This window comes from Enhydra lutris, unplaced genomic scaffold (genome assembly GCF_002288905.1).
Source record: "Enhydra lutris kenyoni isolate GAN:26980312 unplaced genomic scaffold, ASM228890v2 scaffoldscaffold244, whole genome shotgun sequence".
Lineage (NCBI taxonomy): Eukaryota > Metazoa > Chordata > Mammalia > Carnivora > Mustelidae > Enhydra > Enhydra lutris.
In genome coordinates, this window is record NW_019154328.1 from 40,529 (window position 1) to 60,865 (window position 20,337).

At 50.5% G+C, this 20,337-nt stretch overlaps 2 protein-coding genes across 2 annotated transcripts; one reads left to right on the plus strand and one right to left on the minus strand.

The window, feature by feature from the left end:
• The first annotated feature begins 3 nt into the window (after positions 1-3).
• On the plus strand, positions 4-10,847 carry LOC111140198 (GPN-loop GTPase 2). The gene is made up of 5 exons (XM_022492533.1): positions 4-586; positions 1,161-1,317; positions 3,745-3,905; positions 4,907-5,037; positions 8,730-10,847. The coding sequence occupies exons 1-5, from the start codon at positions 176-178 to the stop codon at positions 8,800-8,802; spliced, it is 933 nt and encodes a 310-aa protein (XP_022348241.1). The 5' UTR covers positions 4-175; the 3' UTR covers positions 8,803-10,847.
• An 8,687-nt stretch (positions 10,848-19,534) lies between these two features.
• Positions 19,535-20,329, minus strand: LOC111140199 (14-3-3 protein sigma). The gene has a single exon (XM_022492534.1). It carries the CDS (start codon positions 20,279-20,281, stop codon positions 19,535-19,537), a length of 747 nt encoding a protein of 248 aa, XP_022348242.1. The 5' UTR covers positions 20,282-20,329.
• Between the last annotated feature and the right edge of the window lie 8 nt (positions 20,330-20,337).

Sequence of the window (20,337 nt, forward strand, 5' to 3'; positions counted from 1 at the left end):
GTCGGGTGCTACTCCGGTTAGTACCGGGCCATTGGTCCCCTTCCACTGCGCGGGTACCCGCACTTCCTCCGGGGATCTACGTCGATCCCCATCGAAGTGCGCTCCGGGGATCCCGTCTCCTTCGGCTCGTGTCTCTGCCGAGCTTATCTGCCCCGCACGGGCCAGCGTGCCGCCCATGGCTGGCGCCGCCCCGACCACGGCCTTTGGGCAGGCGGTGATCGGCCCGCCCGGCTCTGGGAAGACCACTTACTGCCTGGGCATGAGTGAGTTCCTGCGCGCGCTGGGCCGGCGCGTGGCGGTGGTGAACCTGGACCCAGCCAACGAGGGGCTGCCTTACGAGTGCGCCGTGGACGTGGGCGAGCTGGTGGGGCTGGGCGACGTGATGGAAGCGCTGCGACTGGGGCCCAACGGCGGCCTACTCTACTGCATGGAGTACCTGGAGGCCAACCTGGACTGGCTGCGTGCCAAGCTAGATCCCCTCCGCGGCCACTACTTCCTCTTCGACTGCCCGGGCCAGGTGGAGCTCTGCACGCACCACGGAGCCCTGCGCAGCATCTTCTCTCAGATGGCGCAGTGGGACCTCAGGGTGCGTCTTGGGTCGAGCAGGCTCCTTTTGCAGATGGAGGAACTGAGAGGGAGGACAGATGCCACGCCCCCATGTCACACAGCGAGGTAGGGGCCGAGTTGCTTGGGAGTAAAACTGGTGTGAGTTCGAATTCAGGCTCTGCCACTGACTCGCTGTGTGGACCTGGGTAAGTCAGTTTCTTTCTCTGAACCTCAGTTTTCTCATCTGCAGAATGGATGTGCTAGTACCCAACTTGGGATTATTGGAAGTGTGGAAGGCGTTATGTAGAAAGCGGTATGGTGATTGTTGTTGTGACTTGCTGGGCAAAAGTAAATGAAATAGAGTCAGGTGCGATCAGAATTGAGCCAGTTGCCCACTGGGGGGCACAGTGCAAGGCATCTTGTAAGGAAAAATGCTCCTTATCTCCTGGCAGAAGGAAATGAGTGTCGCTATCGAATGAAGCTGAAGCAGGAGGACACTGATGGGGAAGGCTTGCCCTCTGTCCTCAGGAGTCCCCCGTCTTTGGGGAAAGACATAGGCCCTGATGTTTCCTGCTTCACCAGACCTTTCACTCTGTCTCTTCCTCCTTTTCCAGCTGACTGCTGTTCACCTGGTGGATTCTCATTACTGCACAGACCCGGCCAAGTTCATCTCCGTACTGTGTACGTCCCTGGCCACCATGCTGCATGTGGAGCTGCCCCATGTCAACCTCCTCTCCAAGATGGACCTCATTGAGCACTATGGGAAGCTGGGTGAGAGGGCTCCTCTTCTGGGCAGTCAGGGAGTCAGGAGTGAAACAGATCTCAGCTGACGAGAGCTGCCTCCAGGGACCATGCATGGCTTATTTATCATAGCCACAGGCAGGTCCTGATTCCTGCCTGTTCGTTTTGTGCCACTCTGGGCCAGAGATTATTCCGGGCTTTGGGGACAAGAGAGCTATATAGTCGGTGATATGTACTGCAAAGGAATTAAAATAAAATGAGTGGTTGGCTGTGAGGGGAGTGAGCAGTGCTACCTGAGCTGAGACCCGAATGGTGTGAAGGAGCCTGCCAAGGCAAGACTGTTTTAGGTGGAGGGACCAGTAGGAGGAAAGGTCCTTAGGGAAAGAGCTGTTTGTGTTAACGGGAAAAAGTGGAGGGCAGAGAGGGGAAACTCAGGGTAGTGAGGTAGTAGTCAGGGACGGGTGGTAGGAAATGAGGTCAGAGAGGTGGACAGGGGCCAGAACCTATACTGTTGAAGCACCAGGGAAAGCCATTGATGAATATCAAGTAAGGAAATCGCATGAACTAAGAACGTCATTTTGGCTGTTTTGTGGAGAATGAATTGAAATGAGCAAGAATGCAAACAAAGATCCTTGAGGAGGTTTTTGCAGCAGTCTAAACAGTGGTAGTGAGAATGGAGAGAAGTAGATCGGTCCAAAACTCACTCAAGAAATAGGATTTAGGGGGACCTGGGTGGCTCAGTCGTTGGGCGTCTATCTTCAGCTCAGGTCCTATCCCAGGGTCCTGGGATCGAGCCCCACATTGGCCTCCCTGCTCAGTGGGAAACCTGCTTCTCCCTCTCCCACTCCCCCTGCCTGTGTTCTCTCTCTCACTGTTTCTCTCTGTCAAATAAATAAATAAAATCTTAAAAAAAAAAAAAAGAAAGAAAGAAAGAAAGAAACAGGGTTTCCTGGTGGATTGGACATGGAGACCAAGGAATTAAGGATCACTGTCAGGTTTCTGTCTGAGCCAGTGGACAAACAGAGGTGCCTTTATCAGGGTGGGAAAGACTGAGGGAGAAGCGGGAGGCAGGGGAGTTGCCTAGGGGCCTTATGGCCACCACTTTATTCCTGCAAAATTAGTGTGCTGAGCTACTACTGGGCCTCAGTTCTCTAAATAGCATCTCCAGCCACAAAGGAACGTGGAGAAGAAAAGCTGAAATGACAAGCAGTGAACAGGAAGAAAGGTTGTTAGGATCATGACATGTCAGAGCGTTGTCCCGGGAGGCCCACTGGTTGTCAGTCAGGGCATGGAGGGATGCCAGCAACTTGGAGGGCCTGCCTCAGCCCAGAGTCCTGGTTCATCTCTTGGTGAGCCCCGAAGCCCAATTTTATCTATGCCTAGATTTGCAGTCTTCCCAAGCCCCTCTCCCCACCCACCTTCCTGGCCTCCAGCCCAGATAGCTACGTGGTGGTCCTTAACCTTTCTGCCTCTGACTCTTGCCCATCATCCTCGTAAGAGACTGATGTGAAAATCAGATGAGGCCATTGAGGCCCAGAGACATTATATGAATAACCCAAGGTCAGTCACACAGCTAGTATGTTAGCTGAGATGAAATCCAAACCCAGCTGCCCCTGGCTCCCAATTGCTTAATTCGTGGGGAAGAATGTACCTGTCAGGCAATCCAGGAAGTTTGTCGGAATGCCCAGGACGTTGGTCCTTGCAGGCAGAGGGGTGACAGTTTCTGGTTAGAAGACGGGAGACAGAGGGGCCCCTTGCTGGCTCAGCTGGAGGAGCATGTGACTCTGATCTTGGGGATGTGAGTTGGAGCCCCATGTTGGGTGTAGGGAGTGAGTCAGTCAATCCAACGGCCTGATTGCCTCGCCTCGTTCTGGGACAAACCAGTTGAGTAACCCAAGTGCTCGAGTTTTCCAGCAGAAATGGACAGTGCAGGGAGGCCTGCTTTCCTTCTCTTAGAGGAAGTTTACATTCCTAGAACTTGGAGTCATCTAGTCTGGTATCCTCATTTTACATTCAGAAGGAGCTGGCCCAGAAAGGGAAAGTGATTTATACCAGAAGTGCCCTGCAAGTCCTATGGTGCATGTGCCAGGTCCTGGGGGTGTGACTGCCTGACCGTGAGCTCCATGCGGCAGGGACCCAGCACTGTGCTTGGGACACATTCAGTCCTGTTATTTATTACCGTGGACCAAGTGCTTGTGTGTACCAGACACTGGGACTTAGAGCATTTAATCCTCACATCAGTCCCATCTAGCTAGGAAATGACAGAGCCGATGGGTAAAACCAAGTATTTTCTTATGAGTAAGCTCATTTCAGAGCCTCAAAAAATATTTGTTGAATGACTGAAGGAATGAATGAATGAGTGAATGAAGACAAAAGGAAGAAAGGAAATATGGTCCCTGTCCTCGGATCTTTTAGCCTCATGTCAGCTGCTCCTGAACACCCAATTTCTCTCCTTAGCTTTCAACCTGGACTACTACACAGAGGTCCTGGACCTCTCCTACCTGCTCGACCACCTGGCTTCTGACCCTTTCTTCCGCCACTATCGTCAGCTCAATGAGAAACTCGTGCAGCTCATTGAAGACTACAGTCTGGTCTCCTTCATTCCTCTCAACATTCAGGTACTGGGGACTAAGAGGCTTAGCCATTGCCTGGGCTCTGACAGTGCCTGGGATCTCACCAACCCAGGGGAACAGGAGGCTTTGACAGTGGTCTTTATCCTGGGTCTAACTATCATTCAGTCCCCTTGGTTTTCCGACGAGTGGCTCTCATGGGCAAGATTCCAGTAAAGAAGGTGGGCCAGAGTTTGGCCTTATCGATTCTGTCTTGCTGGGTTCTCTGAACACATGTTCCCTCATTAGTGCGAAAATGGGTGATTTCAGAAAATCGTCAGCAAGGGAGGTAACCAAGGCCTAAGACAGGTCTCTCAGCCTCCTTCAGGATGGGCAACTGCCTGTTGACTTTACCAAGTAGTGCCCAGCCCCTGTATGTGAACTTGAGTGAGCTTGTCTCTTCTCTACTTAATGCCACAATTTTCTCCTCTAAAATGAGAAAGTGAGGCGTACAATATTAGTCATAACAACTGTCCCTTATTGAGCGCTTTCTGTCATCGTGCTGACGACTCATACGTGCATTATTTTCATCTCCTTCCCATCATGTGATGTATGAACTGTTCATAACACTGTTCTGAGCATGAGCAAATCCATCATATATGTATGGTTAGCTACGGTTAGCTAAGGACTGTGCCAGGCACCAAGGATTACCTTAATAAATAAGTCCCTGACCTCATGGGGTACAAAGTCGAAGAGGGGAGGCAGATGAGTTAATAACTTGTCAGTAGTAAGCTGGTAGGATCCAAGCTATAAGAGGGTAGCCCCAGGGGACCGTGGGTGTGCAGAGAGGAGCTTACCTGTTCCGATTTGGGTGGGTTGGTGGACAGGAAAGCTCGGATGTAGCCAGGGTTCCCGGGACACGGAAAGCTACTCCAGGCGCAGGAGCCTTATGTTCAGAGGCTTCGTGAGCAAGGTCAAGGGGGATGTTTGGGGACTGCAGGCGGTTTGGTACGGCCTTAGTTCCACACACCTGTTTCATTCACAGAGCTGTCTCTCCCTTCCCTGGCCAGGACAAGGAGAGTATCCAGCGGGTCCTGCAGGCGGTGGATAAAGCCAATGGCTACTGCTTCGGGGTCCAAGAACAGCGAAGCCTAGAGGCCATGATGTCTGCTGCCATGGGAGCCGACTTCCATTTCTCCTCGTATCCTTGCTCTGTAGCCTCTTAGCCACAGCCAAGGGGAGACATGGGGCTCAGGAATGGCCACATCTACTCTTGTTGATGACTGATTCATGATGACCAGTTGGGCTCCCTGGTGATTGTCTCTCAGGTGCAAAGGCTGATCCCTTAGGCTTCAGTATTGCTTGTACCTGAGGATAAGGGAGGGTAGACTGATTAGAAGGGACAGCAAGTACAGATGCCGAGAAATGAAAGGACGGTGGTCATTCGGGAGAGATGCGAGGGCCTCTGTGCTTGGCGTCCTGACTGGGAAAGGGACAGGGGGATGTAGGGGTGCAGGGACAGTAGAGGGCTGGCAGCGGGGGGCTTGCGTGCCCTGCCAAGGAGTGTGGACGTCAGCTCATGGGAGGGCAGTGGGAACCAGCATCATAGGACTGCACAGTGTGACATGATCGGGCGTACATTTTTAAAAAGTCGTTCCAAGTGCAGAATTTGCATTTAAGGGATGTGAGTGGGGGCAGGAAAATGTTCACAGTCTGTAGTTGAGAATAGATGAAACATGAGTGGTGAGAATGGAAAGATGGGTGTGAATTGGATAAAAGGAGATGGGCTACCAGAGTTGGCGACAGGATGGTTATGGGATGAATGGAGGTAGAGCAGAAGTTCGACTCGCAGGTTTCCAGCTAATACAGTGGTATGGGTGGTTGTGTTGGCCCCAAGGTGAGGAAAGGGCAGGTTTGTCACATGGGTGGAAGGGATGGGCCCTGGCCCATGGGCTATGTTGGAGGGGACCATGAGGACAGCCAGAGCTGTCTGGGAGGCAGCTGGACCTTCAGAAGTAGAGTTGTATTAGTGACCGTTGGAGTGGAGCTAATGTCATGTGTAGGTGCCTATCAGGTCATGGAGGCCATGTGGGAGGCAGGACAGGGACATGCAGGCCAGCTAGGATAATTTCAGATATTCGACACCTACATGGCGTGCTGGTGACAAGGGGGCTCCAGAGTCCTGGGCACGGAGGAAGAGAATGCCAGCCAGTACTTAACGGATCTGTGGCAGCCCCTTCACAGGTGGGAGACCAAGCTCCCAGGGAAACAGACACATATAAATAGTGGCAGTAGAGCATGTAGGGCTCCAGGAAGGGGCTGTGTCGCTGCCTCACACTTGCAGTTACGGTCGGCAAGTGCAGCTGCATGTGCTCAGCAAGAAAGAGAAGGGGCCGTTCCAGTAGTGGCATGAGTTTTTGCACACGGTGCATTACTTTCTGCATTTGTACGTGTTAATCGTGCAGGATTCTATTTATAGAACTGTATACTTTTTTATAGATGATTTAAGGAATTTTCAAGGCTAGTTTTTTTCTTTTTAAGATTTTATTTATTTATTTGACAGACAGAGACCACAAGTAGGCAGAGAGGCAGGCAGAGAGACAGTCGGGGGGGAGCAGGCTCCCTGCTGAAGCAGAGAGCCCCATGCAGGACTCGATCCCAAGACCCTGGGATCATGACCTGAGCCAAAGGCAGAGGCTTAACCCACTGAGCCACCCAGGCACCCCTCAAGGCTATTTTTGAACCATACACATTTGTGCTAATTTTAGATTCTTCCCCATCTCCTAATCTTTTTTTTTTTTTTTTAAGATTTTTTATTTATTTATTTGACAGAGAGAGATCACAAGTAGACAGAGAGGCAGGCAGAGAGAGAGAGAGAGAGGGAAGCAGGCTCCCTGCTGAGCAGAGAGCCCGATGCGGGACTCGATCCCAGGACCCTGAGATCATGACCTGAGCCGAAGGCAGCGGCTTAACCCACTGAGCCACCCAGGCGCCCCCATCTCCTAATCTTCTTAAGGTTCAACTTCACCCTATGTATAAGATGATTAAGGACTGGTATAGAGGAGGGGAAAGTCTGCTCTGCCAAGGAATGGGTAGGTGTAGGTAAAGAAGGCTTCGTGGAGGGGGCGGCCCATGAGCTGTGTTGTCTTCAGGTGAGGGTTAGCCAGGCTGATGAAGAGGGAAAGGGAATTCAAGGCAGAGAGAACAGTAGATACAAAGGCATCCCTTTGTATCTACAAAGGGATGAGGTATGTCTGGGGGGTTGCAAGTAGAACAGCATGACTCGTGGGCAGGACGGGGCTTTGGCTAGGAGCAGAGATCGGGCCGGACAGATGGTCAGACAGATGCAGGTTTTCGTGAGCCCCGCTCAGGCACATGGACTACAGGTTGGAGACAAGGCACGTTTCAGATTATTGCACATCGAGCAGGACAGATTCCACTCATCCTGAGTGATCTCAGGGACGACTCGCACGGGAACATGGTATTACCTCCTGAGGAAAAGCAAAGGGGAAGGGGCGAGGGTTGCAGGTCAGTTTGAGTAGCGGTGAGATGGATTTTGGTGGCTGGATCCATAAGAGAGGGGAGAGAAGGACTATAACCTGAACATCATTCAGTCAGTGCGCTACGTACCCTGCTTGTAGGATCCCTTTTAAACCTCATTAAGCGCCTCCACCCCCTTTTAAGATTTTATTTATTTGAAAAAGAACAAGCAGGGGCACCTGGGTGGCTCAGTGGGTTGATGCCTCTGCCTTTGGCTCAGGTCATGATCCCAGGGTCCTGGGATCGAGCCCCGCATCGGGCTCTCTGCTCAGTGGGGAGCCTGCTTCCCCCTCTCTCTGCCTGCCTCTCTGCCTGCTTGTGATCTCTGTCTGTCAAATAAATAAATAAAATCTTTAAAAAAAAAAAAAAGAAAAAGAACAAGCAGATAGAGGGGGAGAGGGAGAGGCAGAAACAGACTCACTGCTGAGCAGGGAGCCCGATGCAGGGCTTGATCCCAGAATCCTGGGATCATGACCTGAGCCCAAGGCAGACACTTAACTGACTGAGCCACCCACGCGCCCCTCATTCAGTCCCTTCTTACAGATGAGGCAGTTGGGGCTCTGAGAGTGACAGGTACAAGGCCTTGTCCCTGAATGTGTTGGAAGAACAGTTCAAACCTCGGTCTCCCTGGTTGGAGAACCTCAGTTTCTGACACTGGAGTCATCTAGTAGAAAAGCCATGGTGAGCCAGCCTAGCACGGCCAACAGCCATCTCCTGCTCAGACGCACACCCAGACCTCAGGTCGGCCAGCCTCCCAGGGCGTCCTCAGCAGTGTCACAGTCTTTCCCTTTGTGAATCTGATTTGTAGCCTTCCTGCTCCACTTCCCCACTGTCCTAGAGAGAGGTAGAAGGTACCCAATAGTCCAAGCAGAAATTTGTTGTCATCTTTGCACTCCTCTGAGTTTCCTCCCACAGCAGAAGAGAAGTCAGAAACCCTTACTAAGCAGTGCTGTGTGCCAGGCGCCGTACTAGGCACTTTGTATTCATTGTCTCATTTGATCCTCACAGCAACTCCATTTTATGGACAAGAAGAGAGGAAGTGGCAAAATCAGGATTTAAACCCTCAGTGGTCTGGCTGGAGAGCACATGCTCTAACAGCCAGAGGGTTCGTGCTCTCTCCGGTCCTTTGAGCCTCAGCGACACGTGGGGAAGAGGCAAACACAGGAGCATTTGGGTCTGGATGTTTCGAGGGGATTCTCAGACCCAGCCCTGGAGCTATCAGGGTGAGAAAGGGAGAGGGTGGGAGCCCCTTGCCAGATGGGGTTGGAGAGCCAGCATCCATAGAGGTCAGATCCTGCCCCCACCAGTTCGCGTCCTTCCCCGCACTACCAGCCTTGACTCAGCCTCCCTCAGTACCCTGGGCATCCAGGAGAAGTACCTGGCACCCTCTGACCAGTCCGTGGAGCAGGAAGCCATGCAGCTGTAGCAGCAAGCTGGAGGTCAAGAGGCGTAACCCTGCGCCAGAGAACATGACAGCGGACAGCTCAGCAGACTGCAGAGCCGAGAGCGATCTTCCCAGCCAGAGCCGAGCACCCACCACCCCTCAGTGGTCATGAGCTCTCAGTGCTATTGCCAGGAATTTGGTGCTGGCCCCACTTGGCCTGTGATGGAACATGCTACAAATACAACGGTTTATTTTCTACTTTTTGAAACTTTAAACTTTTTCCAACCATCCAGGCCCAGAGAGCTGAGGCAGGACGAGAGGGAATGCCACCTTTCCTCAAAGAGTCATTTCTTTATACGGGGCAGACTGTGCTAGAGGCCTGACATGTGGACTCCAGTTGTGCGATTTTGTTAATAGTTGGTGATACTCGAGCTTGAGCTTTCATAGGCAACGCTTCTGGCAGATCTGAACGTTTCATCTTCATGGTATTTATTTTACGGTTGTATTCCTTTTTGGCAGGTGTTAACTAGTTCTCCATTTGTATGAGTGATTAAAGGTTTACTTTGAAATTGTATATAAAAAGTGAGTTATTTAAAGAAAAATATTAAGTATATAACATGACATCGTGAGGAGTGTGGCAAAAATGAACATGGCTTTGGAGTTGAAACTGGTTTGCTTTTGCTCTTCTTGTAACTGGTTGAGTGCAGTTCATACTTTTGACCAATAGGTGGCATCCCAGGCCTTTTTTTTTTTTTTTTTTTTTTTTTTTTTTTTTGCAGCCACAGCCTGGAGGCAGCAGGGGACAGATGGTGGTTGTGCCAGAAGTCATATTTGCAGACAGTTGGTCCTGTTAACACTCGAGAAGGGCTTGGCATTTTACAAAGTGCTTCCACACACATGCTTCTCATGGGGCTCTCACAGCAACTCCTGGAGATTGAGACAAGACAGAATATTAGGAAGCCTCATCTTACAGTGAGGAAACAGATGAGGAGTTTGAACTTTGGTCAGCCTATCTCATTGTTCACTTCGCTGACTTCTTAATTGTGAATTCTAGATAGTGAGAAGCCACAGCCCTTCTCCCACAGGACCTGTAGCCCATCAGGAGACAGAATTTAAACACCTGTAGAGTATTACTGAATCAGCAATCAAAGGGATGCTAGGTCACTGGTGGTTTGGGCGACTGGAGAATTCGACTTAGGAAAATCTGTTCCGAAGTGGCATTAGACAGCAGAAGGCAAAAGTGAGGGGCCATGAGGACGCTCCTCTAGCTGGGTGTATATGAAAGCAGGCGACCTCCACTCCCACGCTCAGCTGGATAGGGGATAATAACTAGGTGCTGCTTCCCCAGCCTCTTTCATCTGAGAAGTTCAAAGCACCACACCCCTATTAACACCCTGCAGTAGGTGGGGAGTATCAACAGAGCAAGCCAGGTAAACTGAGGCCAGGAGGCACAGCCTGGGGATGACTGAGTCACCGGTGGGGCCTTGAGCCCAGGAATCCCGACGCCCAGGTTGCTGGACAAATCCCTCATCAGGTAGGCTGAGAGGGTGGGTGCTGTTTTTGAACATAGTACCAAGAGCTGTGGTCAGGTTTTCTGACGCTCACCCCGTCACCTTGGCTCTCACCAAAGCAAGCCAGCTGGAAGGAAGGTGTCATTTGAACTTTATGGCCTTGTAGCCAAGCCCTCTCAGCATGTATTTGCCATAGTCTTGAAGCAGGGAAGATGGAAGTCATCCAAAACTTAATTTTCAGGCCTTGGTGTGACGGCAAGGCTTTTTTCTCCTCCAGTAGATGGACCTCTGTTCACCTTCTACTGATGGCAAAATGATTTTCTGCCATGCTGGGGAGGGGACAGCACAATGTGGAAAAGAAGAGACACCTGGGTCTGTCTGTACAGCATGAAGCGGGCACGAGAAAGACAATCCTGCGATGTGGCTGGCAGGGGGCAACCATTCTTGAAATTTCTTTTTTTTCTTCCCTGATAGAAAAGTAAAAAACTTGGAAAATGAAGTCACCCATAATCCCATAACATGAATAATCAAAAATACTTGTAATCTATAATAAACTTTTTATTCAAATGTTTAAGATATTTTTTGTTTTTCTTTTGGTCTTTTCTGTACGTGCAAAGGGATAGCTATAGCATTTGTATGACGGGAATATGTTCTACTTGCTTTATAACCTGCTTTTTTTAGTTAACCCTATTTCGTGCAATTGAAAACATAAAGACGGGGCGCCTGGGTGGCTCAGTGGGTTAAAGCCTCTGCCTTTGGCTCAGGTCATGATCCCAGGGTCCTGGGATCGAGCCCAGCATCAGGCTCTCTGCTCGGCGGGGAGCCTGCCTCTCCCTCTGTCTCTGCCTGCCTCTCTGCCTACTTGTGATTTCTGTCAAATAAATAAATAAAATATTTTAAAAAATAAAAAACATAAAGACCCTTTAAATGTCTATATGATATTTCATGGTGAGGCAATGACGTTCACCATCCAGACTCCCATGGTTAACCTAAATTACTACCATTTTTTTGCTATTGTTAATAGTGCTGTGATTACATCTTTGTACTCAAATCTTTGAGTCTCTGATTTTTAGCTTATGATTAAGTCCTAGAAATGAAACAGCTGATTTTTCCCAGGTTCCAGATTCATAATGCCAAAATGCCTTCCAGAAAAGCAGCACTGTGCATCTCCCAGGCATTGTCTGAAAGTGCTCTTCTTACTTCCAGACCTCACTTGGCAATCATGACCAACTTCTGGAGGGAGGAAACCATCTCTGAGTGCCTTAGAAGGGACCTTCTTGGTCATCTCTGCTAACTACTGATATTAGGATATGTGCATTTCCATTTATATGAGTGGTTAAAGGTTTACTTTGAAATTGTTTATAAAAAGTTATTTGGGGGCACCTGGGTGGCTCCGTGGGTTAAAGCCTCTGCCTTCGGCTCAGGTTATGATCCCAGGGTCCTGGGATCAAGCCCCACATTGGGCTCTCTGCTCAGCGGGGAACCTGCTTCCCCCTCTCTCTCTGTCTGCCTCTCTGCCTACTTGTGATCTCTGTCTGCCAAATAAATAAATAAAATCTTTTTAAAAAAAAAGTTATTTAAAGAAGTGGGGGAGGGGCGCCTGGGTGGCTCAGTGGGTTAAAGCCTCTGTCTTCAGCTCAGGTCATGATCTTAGGTTCCTGGGATCGAGCCCCACATCAGGCTCTCTGCTCAGCAGGGAGCCTGGTTCCCCCTTTCTCTCCGCCTGCCTCTCTGCCTACTTGTGATCTCTGTCTGTCAAACAGATAAATAAAATCTTTAAAAAAAAAAAAGTGGGGGACCCCCCCCCTCAAAAAAAATTGGAAGATAGTATTTGGAACTTATCAGAGGTCACAGCTAATTGGACAGGTTTCCAGTGCAGACAAAGAGGCTTAGGAGTGAGAGTAACGCCCTAAAACCCACAGAGTGGAAGCACAGCCGGTCTGCTCTCAGCTGTTTCTGAATTAGTAAAATGCTTACCCACAGTTGGCTGAGAAAGGAAGCCTGATTCCATTAGAGTCTGTGGGAAGGTCTACCTCAGAGATTCTCTCGCCTTTCCCAGGGCTATGGAGAAGGGGAGGGAAGTGATGGCAGACCCATCCTACCACTACTAAGATCCACCCTGTTTTTGAAATTTTTGAAAGCAATAGGGAGGCCCAGCTACCCCAGAATCCTAAAGAGAAATTCTCTAGCAGGCTGAGTAGCCCCCTACTCCTTTTCCTTCACTTTTTTCCTCTCTCCTCCCTGGCTGTTGAGTGCTCACCCAGCCTTTAGAAGGAAGAGTCTGGATTAGCTCATACTTCGATGGCATCAGGCCTGCTGAGGGCAGGGGAAAACATACACCTCATTTCCAGGCCATTGTGTCCTTCATTTCCAGCCAAGGATCCGACTTCAGATGGCCCCAGATATCCAGGTGGCTTAAGACTAAGGAGCTGTGAGGGGATGGGCTGGGGATTTGGAACCCAAATGAGGTGAGAAAATACGAGTACTGGGAAGATCCTCTGGACCAGAATATATAGCAAAGCTTCAATTTTTTTTCCATCCAAGACCTTGAAGTAGTAGTAGTAGGCCCCTACACAGCTGATTTATTATCCTAAATAAATCTGCAGCTATCTTGCTTCAAGAATCTGAAATCAAGTTTTCCTCCAAACACACCAGACATTCGGACATTGGAGGATGTGTGCATGTGTGTGTATGAGTGAAGGGGGTGCTATCTGCTTGCTGTGCAAATACAACATCAAATGTTCGCTCGGGGCGCCTGGGTGGCTCAGTGGGTTAATCCGCTGCCTTCGGCTCAGGTCATGATCTCAGGGTCCTGGGATCGAGTCCCGCATCGGGCTCTCTGCTCAGCAGAGAGCCCGCTTCTCCCTCTCTCTCTCTCTGCCTGCCTCTCCGTCTACTTGTGATCTCTCTCTCTGTCAAATAAATAAATAAAAATATTAAAAAAAAAAAAAAAAGAAATGTTCCCTCGTTTGGGGAGGGTATGTGCTATGGTGAGTGCTGTGAAGTGTGTAAACCTGGCGATTCACAGACCTGTACCCCTGGGACTAATAATACATTATATGCTAATAAAAAAAAAAAAGGAAAAAAGAAATGTTCCCTCGTGCTCCCCGTCATACTGGATTACCACCTCTTCCCTTACATTAATCCTGAAGCCTTCACAGTCCTTGTGGAATGATCGAAACAGAGGAAAAGGAATACTGGAACATGGGTAAGATCTCTCCCAATGTTTTTTTTTTTCCTTTTAAGATTTTATTTATTGGGGCACCTGGGTGGCTCAGTGGGTTAAGCCTCTGCCTTCGGCTCAGGTCATGATCCCAGGGTCCTGGGATCGAGCCCTGCGTCGGGCTCTCTGCTCAGCAGGGAGCCTGCTTCCCCTCACCCCTCTGCCTGCCTCTCTGCCTACTTGTGATCTCTCTGTCAAATAAATAAAATCTTTAAAAAAAAAAAAAGATTTAAAAAATTTAAAAAAATAGTAAAAAGATTTTATTTATTTACTTGGGGAGGACACAGAGGGAGAGGGAGAAGCAGACTCCCCACTGAGCGGGGACCCTGAGATCATGACCTGGGCCCAAGGCAGACACTTAATTGACTGAGCCACCCAGGCACCCCTCTCCCAACTCTTCAGTCATACCCATGGTCACGTAGCCTATTCTGAGCTAAAGATCAGGCCCCTCTACAGTCAGACAAGGATATTTCCGGTTAACTTTACTTGAGGGAAGAAAGCCGGGGGATGTGTCTTCCTTCTTCTCTTATAACAAATACTCCTTGAAAGCCATAATCTGATGTATTCGGTATTATACCTAGCCACAGATTGAAGACTCCATGCTTTTCTGAGTCTGGAATTTCCTCTTTTATCTCTAGACAGATAATGAGTTAAATTTCCCAAAGAGCAGTAAGGAGAAGATTGGGTGGAGATGAGACACGAATCAGCCTCTGACACCCCCAGGGTGACATACCTGTCTGCTGCCCCCACACACATTCCTGGCTTCTGACTCACGGGGTAGGTGGGGCTGCGGGGGGTGTTCTGAGAGGAGCACACCTACCCTGCAGAAACCTGCCTCCCTCCCCTCACCCCTCCCACAGCAGGGACAGCGCGCTGGCTGGGGGAGCCCTCTGAACAGGGCGAAGAACTGGAAAGGAACAAAGGATGTAACCAGGGGAAGGAACGTTTAACTTGGTGAACGTGCCAGGAAATTGGCCCCTTACACAGTCTTTTCCCATTGGAGACAATTCCTTTCTGCCGGGCCCTGGGGTGGTGGTTCGATGAGAAAGTCTGTTTCGATTCTTAGAAAGTCCAAGACACAAGCAGGGCAGCATAACATCATGTGGTTCTTTTCAAACTTATTTTTAACTCATGAAACTCCAGTATACAAAACAGACATATGTGTGACGATTTTAGCCAATGTGTGTGGGAACAGGGGAAACCCAGACTGCTGGCCTCCTGCCCTGTGGCAGTTTATGGGGAACCCTCTGAACACAATTTGGAAACAGCTGTTGTAGTTTAAGAATCATGGGCCTTGGATTTAGACCCATTCCACTCCCCAGACACATAAGTAATTTTATAACCTTGGTTATCGGGTTATTTAGCCGCTCTGAGCCTCAGTATCTTCATAGGCAAAACAAAGATGCTATGTATTTCTGTGCGGGCGAGGTCTGACAGTGGCTGGTCCATGGTGGTCACTCCAGCCGTTGTTATTACTGTACTCTCTAGGAAGAAGTGGGGCCTGTTGGTTAGATGGGCAGTCTCAGGGCAAGCATCCAAAATTAGGTTTTCTCAAAAAGGCACTGGACATTTGGACACTGGACATGTGTGTGTAGGAGTGTCTTGCTTTTCTGGAAGGAGCCACTGCAGCCCGCCTGACCCCAGTGACTTGACCTCCCTAGGGTCCTGGTTAGTTCAAAGCCTTGCCCTTTATCTTCTACTCCTGGGGTTCTAGACAGCCAATTTGCATTTTGATCTCTGAAGTAACTACATATGTAAGAAGAGTAGATACCTTCTTTAGAAAATTATAGGTTGTAGATTTTTCCTATATCCCTCAACCTCTTGGGAAAGGAAGATCTTTGCAAGCCCTTAGCCCCATTTCCTGGTGGGTCGGGTACTCTGGCAGTACAGGAAGGATAGGGCTGGGGTTATTGAATCTTTGTGAGCTCGAATCTCTGTCTAGACAGCCCCGCCTCATCCCAGAACCAGCTGTATTTCCATTTCCACAATAGAGGACCTGGCACTCCACTGGGTTTCCAGGCATTTGGGAGGATGGTTTAAAACTAAGTTCCGAGGGGTGCCTGGCTGGCTCAGTCCGTGGAGCATGTGACTCTTGATTTCAGGATTTTAAGTTCTAGCCCCACGCTGGGTATAGAGAATATTTAAACAACAACAACGTTTTAAAAAATAAATACAAATAAAAAATAAATAAAACTAAGTTCTGAGCATCATCCTGTACAAAAACCTTGCTGAAGGCACTGGAGGAAGAAAGTAAAAATAATGAGACAAAGTTACCATTTTTAGGAAGCTATCTGAGGAGTTAAGAAATAGACCCAGGACATAGCTGCAAACCCAGAGGTGAAGCAAGTAGATATGAAATCATAACTGAATAAATGTCCCTCTATAAAGGAAAGGAGTTGGTAGGATAGCATATCCAAAAGCTTTGTATACATGTTAACGGGAGAGGGGAGGCAGCTAGTCATGTTCTGACCTGAAGCTGGGCTTTGGAAATTTGGAATTTGGCTTTGGAATTTGGAAAACTCCAGGAGAAAACACTTAAACTCAGATAAAATGCACATGCCATAAAAATCATCCTTCTCAAAAGACAAATACCATAGGATTTCACTCATATGTAAAATTTAAGAAACAAAACAGATGAACATTTTTTTTTTCAGAGAGCGAGGCAAACCATAGCAGACTCAACTATAGAAAGCCAACTAAGGTTTGTTGGAGGGGAGGTGGCTGGGGAGGTTGGGGCATTGGGGTGATGGGCAAGAAGGAGGGCACTTGGTGTAAGGAGCACTGGGTGTTATATGCAACTGATGAATCACTAAATTCTACCCTTGAAACTAATAATGCAGGATATATTAACTAAATCATATTAAAAAATTAATCCTCCTCAAGAGTACAGTTTAGTGGTTTTTAGTATATTCACAAAGTTGTGCAAATACCAACACTTTGGTGGGTTTTTTAAAAGTTTTTATTTATTATTTATTTAAGTAATCTCTACACACCATGTGGGGCTTGAACTCACAACTCTGAGATCAAGAGTTGTACGCTCTTCAGACTGAGCTAGCCAGGTGCCAATATCAACACTATTTTGAATCTGGAACATTGCATCACCCCAAAAGAAATTCCGTACCCATTAACAGTAGGACTGAAAAAATTTAAATGTCAAATTTAGGTCAGGAAGAGATGGCAAGAGATGCTCATTGAGATTCCGCCCTGGTAAGAAAGCTTTAGAGAGATTATGTCATAAACAAAAAGGTCTGGGACTTTCATGGTCAGAAGCTGGTGCTTAAGCCGGCTCACACCTAGCCATCTGATTTGGTGATATTCCAATCCACAGCATCTGCTTCTGGAATCTGTCAACGCCAACATATTACCTTAGGGTAGCTCATTTCTTTCCCCATATAGGGCAACCATGAGTGGTGTAGGATAGACAAAAGTCAGAGAGTGAGAGAAAAGAAAGAAGATCTCTTCCCAGGACCTACCCATTAAGAGAAAGTCACCAGACCTGTTTGGTAAGAGAAAATGGGTCACTTCCAGAGCTGAGGGAGAGTCACTTGCCCTAACCCAGAGTCTCTGCCTGCTTGCCTTGAAAACCAACACCCTTCCAGGAAAGAAGAGAAAACCGGGGACTCAGAAGGCAGCAGAGTGGTCCTGCCAGCTTCCCCTGTAGAAGTAGCTCTGATAAGAGCCCTTCAATTTCCAGTCCCATGGGTGTGACCAAACTTGGACTCTGGGGAACCTGAGGGGGCTGAACTGAGTTCCCCCTATCTTGCCAGGTAGAGGAGTGACCACTCGATGTCAGGACAGTATCCTCTGGTGGCCCAGGGAGCATGCAGGTCAGCTTTGGCAATAAAGCTACTCCTCGCGGTGTCTGGGTGGCTCAGTGGGTTAAAGCCTTTGCCTTGTGCTCAGGTCCTGGAATCGAGCCCTGCACTGGGCTCTTTGCTCTGCAGAGAGCCTGCGTCCTCCTCGCTCTCTGCCTGCCTCTCCGCCTACTTGTGATCTCTCTCTCTCTGTGTCATATAAATAAATAAAATTAAAAAAACAAACAAACTTGAATTTAAAAAATAATAATAAAGCTACTCCTCGGGACCAGGCCTGACAATTGGTACGGAAATGGATCAACCCTAGACTACTGATGCTGGAAGGTTTAATAATAGTTAACATGTATTAAACATGCACTGTGGACTACTTTAGGCACATTTATTTTCTCAAACTTCATAGCAACTCTTTAGGTACAGTTTTTCAATCCCCACTTTACAAAAGAGGGCACAAGCGAAAAGCAGAGTCTTGACCAAGGAGGGCTGGGATTCGAACCCAAGGCAGTTTTGACACCCCAGTTTTTGTCAAGACTTTTGCCCAAACCCTTTGATACTGAAGGGGAACCTGAGACCCAGGGAAGGTTCTAATGGCTTTTCCAAGGTCGCAGAGTCAGTCGGGGACACAGTCCAAGCCCATCGGTTCAGGGCTGCCTGGATCCTGGAAGGTAGTGGGGACGCACTGGTGGCCGGGCGGCCAACCCTGCCCGCCTGCCCAGGCTGGGCAACGCCAGCAGAGCAGATGACTCAAAGGGCGGGGACTCCTTTTGCCGCACGGCCCCGCCCGGTCCCGCTGCTCCGTGCATGCGGAGCTCTCGGGCTGAACGGGTGGCAACTTGTCTGAGTGAAACCGGGAAAGCGCTGCCCCTGGGGCTTGGCGGACTGCGCGGTGAACCCCTCACTCCGGCTGCGCGTCGCGACGCCGGCGGGGCCGGGCGGTCGAAGGGAAGACACACCCCGCGCGTTCCGCCGCGCTCTCCCCCATTGGCTCGTCGGGTTCCGGGGGCGGGTCCCTGAGCAGCTCTCTCCCGAAATTGGACGATATCGGCCTCGGGCCCGCCTCCAGCCCCAGGCGGTGAAGGCGGGAGCGAGCAAGGCGGCAGAGGGTCCCGGCGTGTCGGAGCTGGCGGTGAGGCGCGGAGGCGGCGAGCCGGACTGGCTTGGGGGGGGCCTCTGCTCCCCGCGGCCCTTCCCACCCAGCTCGCGGCTCCTCCTCGCCTGCCGCTCTCATTTTGTCCCCGCGTCCGAACGCTGGGGCGGGGGCTTCCCCTCTCCTCAGATAAGGGCTTTTAATGGCGGCGTCATGCCCCTGTCCAGATTGTGCTCCCCTTCTCTCGGATTGGAGCGCTTGATGGGACTCTTCCTCGTTTTCCGATCTGGGATGCCCCCCCACAGCCTATCCCTGCAGCACGGACCTGACACTCCCTGCTTTCCTGTCCCCTCAGATCTGGTTCTTCGGCCTCCTGCCCTGGGCCCCTTCCGAGCAGCGTCAGAGCCGCCTTTGCGCTCTCCTGTCCCTCCGGGGTCCAGACCAGTTTGTGGGGGGTCCCCCTGGGAAGCTGGACCCCCACCCCTCAGCCTCTCACCTGGAGTCACTGGCTCCAAAGTCTTGCCTGTGGGTCACTGAGCCAGCCCCGTGAGAGGTCAGGGCCCTAAATCAGAAGCAAAAGTCAAGGTCTCCGTAAATCATAAGCCAGTCCCTGTCCCATCCCTCCACCAATAACTGGAAGAGACAGAAGGAGTGTCACAGGGGAACTTTATTGAGAGAAAACAGGGTCACACCCAGCAGACATGCTTTCCCTGTCATTCTGGGTCGTACACTCACTCGCTCTCACTCTCTCAGTCTCTCACACACTCATCTGCCATACAGTCCAGCTCTCAGGCGCAAGGGTGGGACACTCCTCAATTCCTAAGTTTCAGAGGTGAACGGGGTGGGAAGGAGGCAGGAGGGGTTAGAGGTGGCCCAGTTGGCGGTGGGGTTTGGAGGAGGGGTGCAGAGAGCAGGGGTGGGTGGGCTGACCCCTGGCGAGGAGCTCCCACAGCTGCAGGCAGAGCGGGACCCCCTGGCTCCAGCTGGCCTCAGCTCTGCTGGTCCCTCTCCTCGGAGCTCTTGTGAGCAGGGTGCAGAGCGTTCGGGGAGAGGGGTCGGGCCTCCCACCCCTACTAGTCCTCTCTGCCACGGTGGGGGTGCTGGGGAGGGCAGGGCGCGGCAGGGAGGGGGCGGCCTTGGCTCAGCTCTGGGGTTCCTCGGGAGCCTCTCCAGCCTCTTCCCCGGCGTTGTCGGCGGTCCACAGCGTCAGGTTGTCTCGCAGCAGCTGCATGATGAGGGTGCTGTCTTTGTAGGAGTCCTCGCTGAGGGTGTGCAGGTCAGCCATGGCCTCGTCGAAGGTGGTCTTGGCCAGTGAGATGGCCTCCTCGGGGCTGTTGGCAATCTCATAGTGGAAGACTGAAAAGTTCAGGGCCAGGCCCAGGCGGATGGGGTTGGTGGGTGGCATCTCCTTCTTGCTGATGTCCATGGCCTCCTGGTAGGCCGACCGGGCTGAGTCAATGATGCGCTTCTTGTCATCACCGGTGGCCACCTCAGCCAGGTAGCGGTAGTAGTCGCCCTTCATTTTCAGGTAGAACACCCGACTTTCGGCATCACCTGCCTCCTTGATGAGGTGGGTGTCCAGCAGGCCCAGCACCGTGTCACACACGCCCCGGAGCTCAGTCTCCACCTTCTCCCGGTACTCTCGCACCTCAGGGCCCTTCTCTTCCGAGCCCTCTTCGTTGCCTTTCTGCTCGATACTGGACAGGACCCTCCAGGCAGCCCTCTGGCCACCCACCACATTCTTGTAGGCCACTGACAGCAGATTTCGCTCTTCGCAGGATAGCTCCTCACCCTTTTCCACGGCGCTCTTCATGAAGGCTGCCATGTCCTCATAGCGTTCAGCCTGCTCTGCCAACTTGGCCTTCTGGATCAGACTGGCTCTCTCCATGGCTCTGGCGACAGACAGGCAGGCGGCGGGCTAACTGACTGCCTTGAAACCAACAC

What these genes read in the sequence shown, in the direction of transcription:
- LOC111140198 (XM_022492533.1), top strand. Translation starts at nt 176, where the DNA reads ATGGCTGGCGCCGCCCCGACCACGGCCTTTGGGCAGGCGGTGATCGGC. An exon ending in TCATTCCTCTCAACATTCAG is followed by an intron (nt 3,906 to 4,906) that starts GTACTGGGGACT and finishes TTCCCTGGCCAG; the next exon opens with GACAAGGAGAGTATCCAGCG. An exon ending in GCCGACTTCCATTTCTCCTC is followed by an intron (nt 5,038 to 8,729) that starts GTATCCTTGCTC and finishes AGCCTCCCTCAG; the next exon opens with TACCCTGGGCATCCAGGAGA.
- LOC111140199 (XM_022492534.1), bottom strand. Translation starts at nt 20,281, where the DNA reads ATGGAGAGAGCCAGTCTGATCCAGAAGGCCAAGTTGGCAGAGCAGGCT.